Raw genomic sequence first — 14,554 nt, forward strand, 5'->3', positions numbered from 1 at the left:
AGCTGGAGGGAGGGTAGCCTCCATCTCCGCCTGAATTTCGGGAGATTTTCGGGAGAAAATTTGTCCTGTGAGGTTTTCGAGAGAGGCGCTGAATTTCGGGAGTCTCCCGGAAAATCCGGGAGGTTTGGCAAGGATGCTGATGAGCAACAACAACCCAAACTTCAAAGTAACTGCACAGGGGAAAGAACTAGGAACAGTTGATCACTAAATAGGGAAGAAAATCACCTTCAATAACGAAACCGGTGAGGAAATTAAGAGAAGACTCCAAATGGGTTGGGTGAAGTTTGGGTCTCTCAGCAACATGAAGAGGCAGGTATTTGACCAGTCTATCATAGCTGTTCTCCCCTATAGAAATAATCATGATAAGGTGTAACAAAGGAGGACAGAGTCAAATACAGAACTAAGACAGAAACCAGGAGGTCAGGATATTATGTTGACCATTAAATCTAAAAATTGGACATGGGCAGGACACCGAGACAGAAGATGACAGCAGATGGGCACACAAGACAACAGAATGGACTCCTAGACATCTAATCAGAAAAAGAGGGAGACAAAGATGGAGGGATGAGTTAACAGAACAGAGTGGCATTGCTTGGCAGGGAATCTGTCAAGATAAAACTAAATGGAAAATTGGTGAAGAGTCCTTCCTCCTGCAGTGGAGTGAAATAAACTGAAGAGGAAGATATACAGTATATACACAAAAAATATATGTGTATATATATATATGATAGAATACACACACACACACACACAATCCTAATAGTAACACGGATTAACTCTTTTTGCTACACTTAATAAAAACAATGACGTACATTCAATTCATTGGGTTTGACAAGTTTATGTTAAAAATATTTACATATAAATGCACAAAACAAAAAAAACACACAATCCATAAAAAGAATGGCTTGTTTGGAATAAGACTGCAGCAGAAAGGTGGGCGGAGTCAGAGGAGGATCAATACATGCAGCTAAGCTGTCCAAAGAGGAAGTCTGGGCGTCAATCAATCTCCTCAGAGTCGTACTTAAAGTCCTGCATGATGTCACTCAGCGCTTCTTTAATCTTGATGATCCTGGGTGGTGAGGAAGAAGATGCTTGTTGTTACACATCTGTCCACCACCTTAAAAACTGCAGTTTGTTTTACGGGTAGACAACATATTTGTCATTCTTACTCGTGTTTGAGATGGTGTATTTTCTCTTGACAGGCGTCGTCTTCAGGGTGGTCCTGAGCATTTTGCCTAGCCAGCTGCAGTTGGGCTATCTAAACCACATCCGATGCAAAGGAAGATAACTTAAAGAAGCTTTATCACCTGATTGAAAACTGAATTAAGTTTTATACCAAGTACTTTGCCTGTGCACATGGTATAGCAAAGAATAAGGAGATATAGCAGGAGGGATCAGTGTTCCCAAGCTAGCTATATTTAACAATTATTCAGACCCTTTAGGTGGTGCTGTGAGCTGCTCCCCTATCCAAAAGCATTCACAGGTAACTCCATCTTACCTCCCTCCCATTCACCTTAAGCAGTTAGGGAAAAAAAATGTAAATGTAAATGCACTGCTCGTCTACAGCGTAAAGGCCTACTGAAACCCACTACTACCCACCACGCAGTCTGATAGTTTATATATCAATGATGAAATATTAACATTGCGACATGTCAATACGGCCTTTTTAGTTTACTAAATTACATTTTTATATTTCCCGGGAGTTTCGTCTTCGAAAAGTCGTGTAATGATGACGTGTACGCAGAAGCCACTGTTTTTTAGGAAGTATGAGCGTTGCCCACACACACAGCTAAAAGTCGTCTGCTCTAACGGCATAATTATACGGTATTTTGGACATCTGTGTTGCTGAATCTTTTGCAATTTGTTTAATTAATATTGGAGAAGTCACAGTAGAAAGATGGAGTTGGGAAGCTTTAGCCTTTAGCCACACAAACACACGGTGATTCCTTGTTTAAAATTCCTGGAGGTGAAACTTTCCTATGGATCAGAGCGCGGTCAAGCCGACATGGATCCCTACCAAATGTCAAGCAGCAGGTTTCGGTGAGAAAATTGTGGTTAAAAAGTCAGTTCTTACAGGAGAAAAGCTGAGCTTGTGCCGTCCATAGCTGCCGTCGACTCCCCTGAGACACAGCGCGTCAAGACACCCGTGGAGACACCCTTCCGACTATCAGGTACTATTGAACTCACTAAAACACTAGCAACACAATAGAAAGATAAGGGATTTTCCCAGAATTAACCTAGTAAATGTGTCTAAAAACATCGGAATCCGTCCCAATGCAATTGTGTTTTATTTTAGTTTTTTTTTTTTTTTTTTCTAGTCCGTCACTATCAATATCCTCAAACACAAATCTTTCATCCTCGCTCAAATAAATGGGGAAATTGTCGTTTTCTCGGTCCGAATAGCACTTTTTGTTGGAGGCTCCCATTAAAAACAATGTGAATATGTGAGGAGCCATCACACGGGTGACGTCATCGTCTGCGACTTCCGGTAGAGGCAGGGCTTTTCTCTTAGCACCTAAAGTTGCGTTTTTTATCGTGGATGTTCTCTACTAAATCCTTTCAGCAAAAATATGGCAATATCGCAAAATGATTAAGTATGACACATAGAATGGACCTGCTATCCCCGTTTAAATAAGAAAATCTAATTTCAGTAGGCCCTTAAATGCCCATAAAACGTGGTACATGACTTCTGCTTTGTAGCAAATGAGTGTCACACAAAATTCTCATTTACATGAGTCAGTCTGCAGCACTTTTCAATTGCAGACGCAGTCTTAGTAAATCACATGCAACACGTCGACATGCAATCTTAGTGCTTGCACAAGGTGATCACCGCGTGGTATTTATATAGTAAATCAGGCTCTTAGTGTCACCTCCTCCCTTCAACAGCATTCCTAACAATTACATGCACCCGCGTCATGGAAAATTATGCAAATTGGACGATGAGACCGACCACCATCACCACCGTGTTGTGGGATACACTGTTTGAACTCTCATATAGCAAAAGCTCCTCGTTCATTGGGATTTGATTGTATTGGATATCGATTTATGTTCATCATATTTTAACTCAAGATAAATTCCATGTCCAAACCCCAAAACCAGTAAAGTTGGCACCTTGTGTAAAAACATAAATAAAAACAGAATACCATGATTTGCAAATCCTTTTCAACCTATATTCAATTGAACTGTAAAGTTCTGAATTATTTTAATCAGATTAATCACGCCCATGAATTGTAATTACTCATGATTAATCATAGGTTATTACTCGTTTGCATAATAAAAAAAAAATCTTAAGAAAATAACTCAATATTTGGACACAAATACAATTTTCTTGTGAAAATGTGTTTGTAAAATTTTAAAAGGGTTTACTGAATAGCTTCTAATTAATTTGCTCAGAACTTAGAGATATTAAGTATAGTAATTAGAAATAAGTGCACATTTTCAAAGTATTTGCAATAACATGACTGACAAGGTACAGATAGTAAACACACCCGTAAACAACTTGACATAGTGCACCACTTATATCTGCAATTACTCTTTTTTTAACAAACAAGCTTATTTAGCTTTTCAGATGACAGTGTTGAGCTCTTGATTTGCTGCAAGGCTATCAGTGACGGTGTTTTAAACGAAATCTTCTTGTCTTCACAGATGTTAACTACCTTGCATGCGCTGGCTGTCCATTTAGCAAAGGCCATGTTTAGTGTACCTGTGCTACTTTTGTTGAAAACATTGACACGGGTAAACTCACCAGTGTTGAACTTGTTTGCCATTCTCCGCTTTGTCAAGTTGGCGCTTATCTCAAGTACAAGCTTTGCTTTAAGATGCTATTTTAAACTTTTTGTGCGCCAATGATGATTAAGATTGTAGCTGCAATGCCGACCAATGACCTCAGTTTTATCTCAAGCTCCATCAGAGTGTGTTTTGAGGTGAAATTGGTCGCCTCCTGTCACTCATCTTTGCACCATGTAACAACAGGCGCCAACTTCAGGGAAAACATGCGGTCATAACAAATAGTGTAATTAATCTAGATGAATCTATGACAACGCAATATTCTTTTTAATGTATCTCATGCATTTACGCATTAACGTTGACATCCCTAATATAAATGTATATTAACATTTCAGCCTTCTTAAAAGAAAGTATTAAAATAGCAAAGTGGTGCCTTCATATTTTTTATTATGTGAAACGTTTGTACACCCCTGGTATGACGTATTAAAATATATTAAACAAAAATGTAATTAACTTAATCATATTTACATAGTGCTTTTCTCTGGAGACTCAACAGTTAAACCCATCATTTACAACATTAAACTACATCTAAACCAGTCTGGGTGGCACTGGGTGCAGGTGGGTAAAGTGTCTAGCCCAAAGACACAACGGCAGTGACTAGGAAGTAGAGATCTAACCTGGAACCATAAAGTAGCGGGCACGGCCGCACTACCATCTGAGCCACGCTACCCCCCAAAAATGTAGGATGTCTTGAAAACTGCTGCCCTCTTGTGGTGAAATTTTAGAATTGCATCAAGGTGTAAAACCACTATTGAAAGGGAACTACACTTTTTTGGCATGTTACCTAAAAGTCACAATCCTTATGAGAGACAACAACACATATATTTTTTTAATGCATTCAAACTTTTAAATAAAAGTCTGATTACAATGTAGCCAAGAAGTCATTGCCTCATAGTCAACCATTAAACCCAATAAATAACTATCCAAAAACCGCCAAAAATATTCCATTTGCATTTAGTGATCTGAACATTAACCAAGTGTTAGCGATATTGTTATTACAAGTGCTAACGTTAAGGAACTACTTTTAGCGGCGCCATGATCAGAGAGAGGTAACAACCTTAGGCTGCTGTATTAATGTCATGAGCTGGTGAGCTGCTTTCTCACAGTGGCGCTCGTGAAAGTTAATTCCAGATTATAAATCATACCACTCATATTGATAGTAAGATTGTGCGGACATAAACCGAGAAGTTGGTCAACTTTGACAGCCAACTTAAAATGGGAAATGGCGAAAAAGATCAGAAAAGACGCTTGGTTCCACTCTCTTTTTACGCAAGGATCGTAAGTCAGTCAGTCTTCACCTAAAATGGAATATATCAACATCCTATCAGAGAGCAGACATTGTACAGTAAGTGATGTTTAATTATGTTTGTTGGTTCTCATAAAATCTGCAGTGGGTAGAAAACAGATGTTGAAGGGAAAAGAGAATGTTGTGATGCGTTTGTTATAATAATGTGCCGCTGTATGCTTAAAATGGTTAAAATATTTAAATATCACATGTTATTATGTATGTGCTTGTTACTCCATTACATATATACTTACAACATCAGGTCTATCAGAGCTGGGCAAATTAAGGCCCTTTAAGCTTTTCAATCTGGCCGACCGGACAGTCCCAAATAATTTTTTTAGATTTTTAAGATGGAAACCTTTGCTGCCATTATGATATGCAGTGATGTTTTCAAATGACCTCAAGTTTTGAACTATACAAAGTATTTCAATGGTTGGAATCTGCGCTTTTGCAAGATAACCAGTTACTATGGTCATCTAAGTCACAGCAGCTCAGACGAGGCACCAATCAGTGTGGGTGGGGAGCGTTTCCAGAGTGGCCAGCCTGAAATGCGGGTGTCAGGGACTGACGCAGAAGGAGATTTTTACAAAGAAGTTCGAAAGCTGAGTAGGTGTTTTTTTTTTTTTTTTAACCCTTGGCGGTCATTTTTTGCTGTTTGTTGTATTTTGCTTGATTTTAAAATACGTATGTCAATCAAGAGGGGGGGTGTCGTTCATGTTGTCAATATTCAGTATTTTATTGATCATAGTTCATAGTGTAAATCCCTCATTCTTTAATGTCAAGTACATTCTGGGTGTTGCATTCAGTAAAAAAAATTAAATTCCAGTCTGTTTTTCAAGGCGGTCTGTCATAACGCTTTTAGCAGTCAATCAGACATTGTGAGGTTTGGTATTAGTGTTCCTAAAATCGATATACCGGCCCCAAGACACATTTTTTCTCTAAATTTGGCCCCCGTCAAAATAATTGCCCAGGCCTGATGTATATAAAACGTAAATGGAGTTGTTTGGATATTTTTTTGGACACTTTCTAAGCAGAATAGAGCAAATTCCATTGACTTGATTGTAAATGATAAATAAATGATAAATGGATTGTACTTTTCTACCTTCAAGGTACTCAAAGCGCTTTGAGAAGCTGGACAGGACACAAAAAAAAAAAAAAAAAAAGCGCTTTGACACTCCTTCCACATTTACCTATTCGCACACACATTCACACACTGATGGAGGGAGCTGCCATGCAAGGCGCTAACCAGCACCCATCAGGAGCAAAGGTGAAGTGTCTTGCTCAAGGACACAACGAACCTGACGAGGTTGGTACAAGGTGGGGATTGAACCAGGAAACCTCGGGTTGCGCACAGCCACTCTCCCACTGCGCCACGCCGATTGTAAGATGACATTTGCTCGTATTTATTTACAAGTCAGAATGCATAAAAAAAAAGAAAAAACGTGTGCTTGTCTTACATAAAGATTGTGAACGATAGGCAAAATAAAAAAGTGTAGTTCCCCTTTAAGATTATGTACAACTCAGTTAAAATTGTAATAACTTAAAATTTTGAAATTTAAAGCCAATCATTTTTTTTTAACAGTTTTCAATATTTACCAGTTCCAGTTTCTGCTTCTCTTTGCACTGCAGCTTCTCGACATGCTCCGAAAGGTCGGGCCGGTCTAACTGCTGGTGGAACTTCTCCTTGATGTCCAGCACCTCCTTGGAGATGCCGCTGAAGGCCTGCGTTATCTCATGGACCAGCTGCTTGTAGTGGTCAAAGTCATACTGGGGGGCCGTCCTCAGGTAGGCCTCGTGTCCCCTGGAAGGGAGACAAAAAGGAAATCTTACTAAAGCAACATAGGAGTACATACACTATATTGCCAAAAGCATTTGGCCAGCCATCCAAATGATCAGAATTGGGGCTCCTAATCACTTGGTCCTGCCACAGGTGTATACAATCAAGTACTTAAGCATGGAGACTGTTTCTACAAACATATGTGAAAGAATGGGCTGCTCTCAATATTTCCAGTGTGGAACTGTCATAGAATTCCACTTGTGCAACAAATCCAGTTGTGAAATTTCTTCGCTCCTAAATATTCCAAAGTCAACTGTCGGCTTTATTATAAGAAAATGGAAGAGTTTGGGAACAACAGCAACTCAGCCACAAAGTGTTAGGCCACGTAAACTGACAGAGAGGGGTCAGCGGATGCTGAAGCACATAGTGCAAAGAGGTCGCCGACTTTCTGCAGTCAGTTGCTACAAACTTCATGTGACCTTCCAATTAGCCCACGTACAGTACGCAGAGAGCTTCATGGAATGGGTTTCCATGGCCGAACAGCTGTATCTAAGCCATACTTCACCAAGTCCAATGCAGTGATGTAAAGCACGTCGCCACTGAACTCTAGAGCAGTGGAGACTCGTTCTCTGGAGTGATGAATCACGATTTTCCATCTGGTAATCTATAGGACGAGACTGGATTTGGAGGTTGCGAGGAGAACGGTACATTTCGGACTGCATTGGTGTAGGGTTGTTTTTCAGGAGTTGGGCTTGGCCCCTTAGTTCCAGTGAAAGGAACTTTGAATGCTCCAGGATACCAAAACATTTCGGACAATTCCATGCTCCCAATCTTGTGGGAACAGTTTGGAGCAGGCCCCTTCCTCTTCCAACATGACTGTGCACCAGTGCAGACAAGGATGACAGAGTGTGGTGTGGACGAACTTGACTGACCTGCACAGAGTCCTGACCTTAACCCGAAAAAAACACCTCTGGGATTAATTAGAACAGGGGTCTCAGACACGCGGCCCGCAAGACGTTCTTTTGCAGCCCCCACCTTAATATTAAAGTTTAATGTTAGTGCAGCCCGCAAGTTTTATATGAATGGCGCTTGCCAGCGTTGTGTGTTTTGGGTCGAAATGGCTCTTTCAAGGTTCTGGGTTGCCTACCCCTGCGTTAGTGGAAAAGCGGCAAGTGAGTGAAAGCGACAGAGACGTTGCCATGGAGACGAGGGTTTTCTTACGTGCCTGGCTGCAGTCACACCACGACACCTGTCCGTCAGTAATAACAGTCCCCGATAACCTGGACCAATTCAAACCGTTATTTGTTTTTTTATTGTTTAATTTGCATTGCCTCACACGATGAACACTACATATATATCTATATGACGCTGGATAACACTCCGGAATCCGTCACTTTTTTGCGCTGGCTATCCCGTTACTATTATCCGCCGACCGCCGTGTTGCAGTAGGGAAGAAAGGCGGAATGACACACACTGCGGAAATAACATTATTCTCCGTGCGTCGCCTAAATACAAATATATTCCACAACCCCAAACATGTCTTTTTCAAAGCCTGCAGTGAAGAGAAAGGTTAGTGATGAGCAAAGACAATTACAGGAAAAGTGGGGGATGCAATATTTCTTTGTTGAGCACAGGGGCACCCCGACATGTCTAATTTGCACAGACAAAAGTTGCGGTGCACAAGGGATACAATTTGAAACACCATTATACAACAAGACATGCTGAGGAGTACGCAAAAAAATTTTCGGAAATCTTTTCTTGCAGCCAAGCCTCACCCAGACTCTGCATCTAGTGGCCCCCAGGTAAAGTGAGTTTGAGACCCCTGAATTAGAACGAAGACTGAGAGCCAGGCCTTCTCAACCAACATCAGTGTGTGACCTCACCAATGAGCTACTGGAAGAATGGTCGAAAATTCGTAAACTCCGCACCCTGGTTTCGACTCTCCCAGGAGAGTCGACGCTGTAATTGCTGTAAAAGGTGGACCGACATCATATTGAACCCTATTGGTCAGGAATGGGATGGCACTTTAAAGGCCTACTGAAATGAGATTTTCTTATTTAAACGGGGATAGCAGGTCCATTCTATGTGTCATACTTGATCATTTTGCAATATTGCCATATTTTTGCTGAAGGGATTTAGTAGAGAACATCGACGATAAAGTTCGCAACTTTTGGTCGCTAATAAAAAAGCCTTGCCTGTACCGGAAGTAGCAGACGATGTTGTAGGGCTCCTCACATCCTCACATTGTTTATAATCGTAGCTACCAGCAGTAAGAGCGATTCGGACCAAGAAAGCGACGATTTCCCCATTAATTTGAGCGAGGATGAAAGATTTGCGGATGAGGAAAGTTAGAGTGAAGCACTAGGAAAAAAAAAAAGTTTAAAAAAAAAAAGGCGAGGGCAGTGAGAGCGATTCAGATGTTATTAGACACATTTACTAGGATAGTTCTGGAAAATCCCTTATCTGCTTATTGTGTTATTAGTGTTTTAGTGAGATTATAAAGTCATACCTGAAAGTCGGAGGGCTGTGGTGACCGCCAGTGTCTCTGAGATAAGCCATTGGAGGAGCCAAGATCACAGCTGCCCTTTTGGACAGCTGCTGTAGGAGGACGCTAACTCCGCACAAATCTCCGGTAAGAGCCGACTTAATATCACAATTTTCTCATCCAAAAACTTGCTGGTTGACATGTGGTAGAGAAACATGTTCGCTAAAGCTTCACAACAAACAAAGAAACACCGGCTGTGTTTCGGTTGCTAAAGACAACTGCAATTCACCGCTTTCCACCAACAGCTTCTTCTTTAGAGTCTCCATTATTTGAACAAATTGCAAAAGATTCAGCAACAAAGAAGTCCAAAATACTGTGTAATTATGGTATGAAAAGAGACGACCTTAAGCCGTAAGTGTTTACTTTAGTTTATTAAGGATCCCCATTAGTCTACACCCCAGTGGAGACTTCCAGGCAAAAAACATCACACCACAAAACAAAAGATTAAAATGCAGTACAACACGATCCAATTATAAATTGTCATAATACAACAATCGCAACAACAAAGAACCAAAAAATACTAATAACTTTTGTTACATAATAATTTTCATACCAAAGATAAAAATAGCAATATAAAAATAGATATACTGTATACATTTTTGCGAAAATAAAACAAAGAACCAATGGCCTAAAATATACACATTAATGTACCAAAGACAAACAATAAGTGACGAAAAAGTATCATCCATCCATTTTCTGCTGCTTATCCCATAATCAATAAAATACTCAATAAAAACAGTCATGACATTAGGTACAATTTAGAATAATCTCTTTGCGCAATACTTCTCCTTTTAGTCTATTCTTAAAGCCTACTATGCTGGTGATTGATAGCAGATATTGTGGAAGTCTATTTCAGTAAGTGATTGCCCGATACATTACAGTCTTTTTCAAAACATCACTTTTGGGTTTAAGACGGGTGAGAGCACCTCTTAGGGCTAGCCTGGTACCGTAGTTGTGACTGTCACTGGCAAGCAACATCTGAGAATACAGATATGAAGATTTATAGTATGTATAGATGTTTTTTAAAAATAGATTCAAACTACACGCTAGTCTTTCACCAACTTTCATCCATGACAATTCATGATGCATGTTCTCAACGCCGGTCCCAAATGAGCAATGGAGAGCTTGTCTGGCAGCTCGGTTTTGGGTAAGCTGGATTTTATTTAGATCTTGTTTAGATGCATTAGACCAGATTGCTGGGCAGTAGTCAATATGTGACAATACAAGGGATTGTATAACTTGCTTCATAGCTGTGTTAGTCAAAAAATAGACACTTCTTCTCATGATTGAAATGCTTCTGCTCATTTTTGCTACTATGTTTTTAATGTGAGTGGCCCAAGATAGTCTTTCATCTATTGTAACTCCCAGCAACCTGGCCTCTTTAACTTGTTCAATATGAACTCCGTTCAGAGAAACATTTAATATGCGTTCCTTTCTCTGAGCATGTTTTGAGCAAATAACAAGACATTTTGTTTCGGAAATATTAAGTTTCATCTTATTTTCTGTAAATCTGCATGACCTCATCTTGTAGTATACTGCTCAGGTCTGTGCAATTATCTGCATATGCCAGAAGTGGTGCCGGACTAAAATGTACGCTCCAACCAATAACGTCACAAGCACGCGTCATCGTTCCGCGACGTTTTCCACAAGGAAATTTGAAATTGTGATTTAGTTAAACTAAACCGGCCGTTCCGGTTTGGTGACCGCAGGATTAGGTCTCTGCTTTTTGCAGATGATGTGGTCCTGATGGCTTCATCTGACCGGGATCTTCAGCTCTTACTGGATCGGTTTGCAGCCGAGTGTGAAGCGACCGGAATGAGAATCAGCACCTCCAAGTCCGAGTCCATGGTTCTCGCCCGGAAAAGGGTGGAATGCCATCTCCGGGTTGGGGAGGAGACCCTGCCCCAAGTGGAGGAGTTCAAGTACCTAGGAGTCTTGTTCACGAGTGAGGGAAGAGTGGATCGTGAGATCGACAGGCGGATCGGTGCGGCGTCTTCAGTAATGCGGACGTTGTACCGATCCGTTGTGGTGAAGAAGGAGCTGAGCCGGAAGGCAAAGCTCTCAATTTACCGGTCGATCTACGTCCCCATCCTCACCTACGGTCATGAGCTTTGGGTCATGACCGAAAGGATAAGATCACGGGTACAAGCGGCCGAAATGAGTTTCCTCCGCCGTGTGGCGGGGCTCTCCCTTAGAGATAGGGTGAGAAGCTCTGCCATCCGGGAGGAACTCAAAGTAAAGCCGCGGCTCCTTCACATCGAGAGGAGCCAGATGAGGTGGTTCGGGCATCTGGTCAGGATGCCACCCGAACGCCTCCCTAGGGAGGTGTTTAGGGCACGTCCAACCGGTAGGAGGCCACAGGGAAGACCCAGGACACGTTGGGAAGACTATGTCTCCCGGCTGGCCTGGGAACGCCTTGGAATCCCCCGGGAAGAGCTAGACGTAGTGGCTGGGGAAAGGGAAGCCTGGGTTTCCCTGCTTAGGTTGTTGCCCCCGCGACCCGACCTCGGATAAGCGGAAGAAGATGGATGGATGGATAAACCGGCCGTATTGGCATGTGTTGCAATGTTAATATTTCATCATTGATATATAAACTATCAGACTGCGTGGTCGGTAGTAGTGGGTTTCAGTAGGCCTTTAAGTTCAGATTTGAGTCAAGGCAGGTGGCCTAATACTTTTGGCAATATAATGTATGTATGGCATAAACCCAAGGCAGAAGGTATTGTAGACATACATACTCCTCAAAGAGTTGATATGTCTCCAGGCGCTCCGATTGAAGCTGGTAAAACCTCTGAATCAAGGCTTTCAAATCTGTGGACACCTGTAGTGATGAATCAGAACCAAATGTTATTTTACAACACAACTCGTAATATACTCAGCAATAATTACACACAGTAACTTTGCTAATAACTGTGTTATATATGCTGTGTCGTGTCATTAAAAGACAATGTTTCCTCACAACATGTTTGTAATAATTCACAACATGTTTGTAATTATTCACAAGATGTTTGTAATAATTCACAACATGTTTGTAATAAGTGCGTCCTTCACACGTTTCGACAGAAAAGTTCCTTGTCATTTTACAGTTCAGCGGTTAACACGAACGTTAGCCTAACTTAGCGTGTTATCGTCGGCTTGAAAAAGGTTATTTCATAAAAGTACTTACCATTTTGACTTTTTATTAAAATACTTCGTTGCTTATCATAAAGACAAAATTCATTTCTACGTTGATTTTGTGTCGGGCGAGTCGTTCGGTTACTTCTAAGTGTTCCTGCACGGAAATGACGTCACGGAAATGCTGAGGTAGGCTTCAAAATAAAGGTCACATTTGTTGGGTTTACTTCTTTGAGACGCACTTTTTTTAAATAATGAATGGTCAGATTGGGGGATAATTTACCATTTTAATATATTATTTAAATACTATGTTACTTATCATAAATACCTTATAAATTTAAACGTTGTTTTTGTTTCATGTATTGATTAACGTGGACCCCGACTTAAACAAGTTGAAAAACTTATTCGGGTTTTACCATTTAGTGGTCAATTGTACGGAATATGTACTGAACTGTGTAATCTACTAATAAAAGTTTGAATCAATCAATTAATCAATCAATTCGGCGACTTGTTTTTTTGTTTTGTTTTTTTCGCCCAAAACTTTATACAGACAATTCCAATAACGATATTCAAGTACTTTCATATAATAACAAGAATTAACTGTAAAACATTAAGGAATAACATAAAACACACACAAAAAAATTAAATGAAAACACATTTTAAAAATAAATAAATATATAAAAAGTGACCCCAAAGAAATAAGCGGTAGAAAATGGATGGATGGAAAATAAAACAATTAAGGAACATTTGGTGTTATAACAGTTCGCTTTAGAAATGGGCACAAACTGATAAATCATTTTATTTTGAAGGCCAAACAAAGCCGGGCTGCCAGCTGACTGGTTTATGTTTTATGTATAATATGCATTCATAACTTCCATATAACATAAACAATACTCATATATTTTATTTTTTTTTCAAGTGTTACCCCTTGCATATATTTATTTGGTGGTCTTCCCTTTATTTATGGTAGTTTTAATATATTGATTATTGTTCTACAAATTTGGTGTACATGTTGTGAACAGTTTATGGATTTTGTTTACTTTTATGTTCATATTGTTGCCCTTTTGAAAGACGGCGTTAATTCGTTTAGTCGAAATAAAATTCTGAGAGGAAAAAAAATCTCCGTGTTTATGCACGAAAATGACTTCAAGAGAATGGTCACTTGGTTATGCTTCAAAATAAAGGTCGCATTTGCGGATTTTACTTATGAGTCCCTCTTTTTTGATAGTGCAAGTGTAAACAATGAGGTGCCGGATTGAGGGACGGTGTTTTGGTGTCGTAGCAGTTCGTTTTAGAAATGGGGACGGAGGGAGGGGAAAATCGCACAAACGTCTATCTCCTTTTATTTTGAAAGCCAAACAAAGCCGGCTGCCAGCTGACTGTCTTATTGTTAACATACATTCATAACTTCCATATAACATAAACAATACTCATATTTGTTTCATTTTCTTTCAAGTGTTGCCTCTTGCATGTTTATTTGGTGGTCTTTCCTTTCTTTACGGTAGTTTTAATATCTTTATTATTGTTCGAACAATCTGGTGCACATATTGTGAACAATTTATAGATGTTTATTTTTATGTTCATATTGTTGCCCTTTTAAAAGACGGTATTTGTTTAGTCAAAATAAAATTCTGAGTGGGAAAAGAAATCGCGTGTTTATGCAAGGAAATGACGTCAAGAGAATGGTCACTTGGGTATGCTTCAAAATAAAAGTCGCTTTCGTCTTTTTTGATAGTGCAAGTGTACACAATGAGGTGCCGGGTTGAAGGACGCTGTTTTGGTGTCGTAGCAGTTCGCTTTAGAAATGGGGACAGAGGGAGGGGAAAATCGCAAAAACCTTTTTCTGCTTTTATTTTGAAAGCCAAACAAAGCCGGCTGCCAGCTGACTGGTTTATGTATAATATGCATTCATAACTTCCATAAAACATAAACAATACTCATATTTGTTTCATTTTCTTTCAAGTGTTGCCCCTTGCATGTTTATGTGGTGGTCTTTCATTTCTTTACGGTAGTTTTAATATCTTTGTTCTTGTTCGAACAATCTGGT

The 14,554-nt window shown here is 40.0% G+C and overlaps 1 protein-coding gene across 1 annotated transcript; it reads right to left on the minus strand.

Annotated features, from left to right (window-relative positions):
* Positions 1 to 822: 822 nt before the first annotated feature.
* Positions 823 to 12,713, minus strand: rex1bd (required for excision 1-B domain containing). Its single transcript, XM_061888938.1, has 5 exons — positions 12,560 to 12,713; positions 12,132 to 12,214; positions 6,668 to 6,872; positions 1,170 to 1,258; positions 823 to 1,069 (listed from the first exon to the last, which is right to left on the minus strand). The coding sequence occupies exons 1-5, from the start codon at positions 12,560 to 12,562 to the stop codon at positions 997 to 999; spliced, it is 453 nt and encodes a 150-aa protein (XP_061744922.1). The 5' UTR covers positions 12,563 to 12,713; the 3' UTR covers positions 823 to 996.
* Between the last annotated feature and the right edge of the window lie 1,841 nt (positions 12,714 to 14,554).

Source organism: Nerophis ophidion, linkage group LG26 (assembly GCF_033978795.1).
Source record: "Nerophis ophidion isolate RoL-2023_Sa linkage group LG26, RoL_Noph_v1.0, whole genome shotgun sequence".
Lineage (NCBI taxonomy): Eukaryota > Metazoa > Chordata > Actinopteri > Syngnathiformes > Syngnathidae > Nerophis > Nerophis ophidion.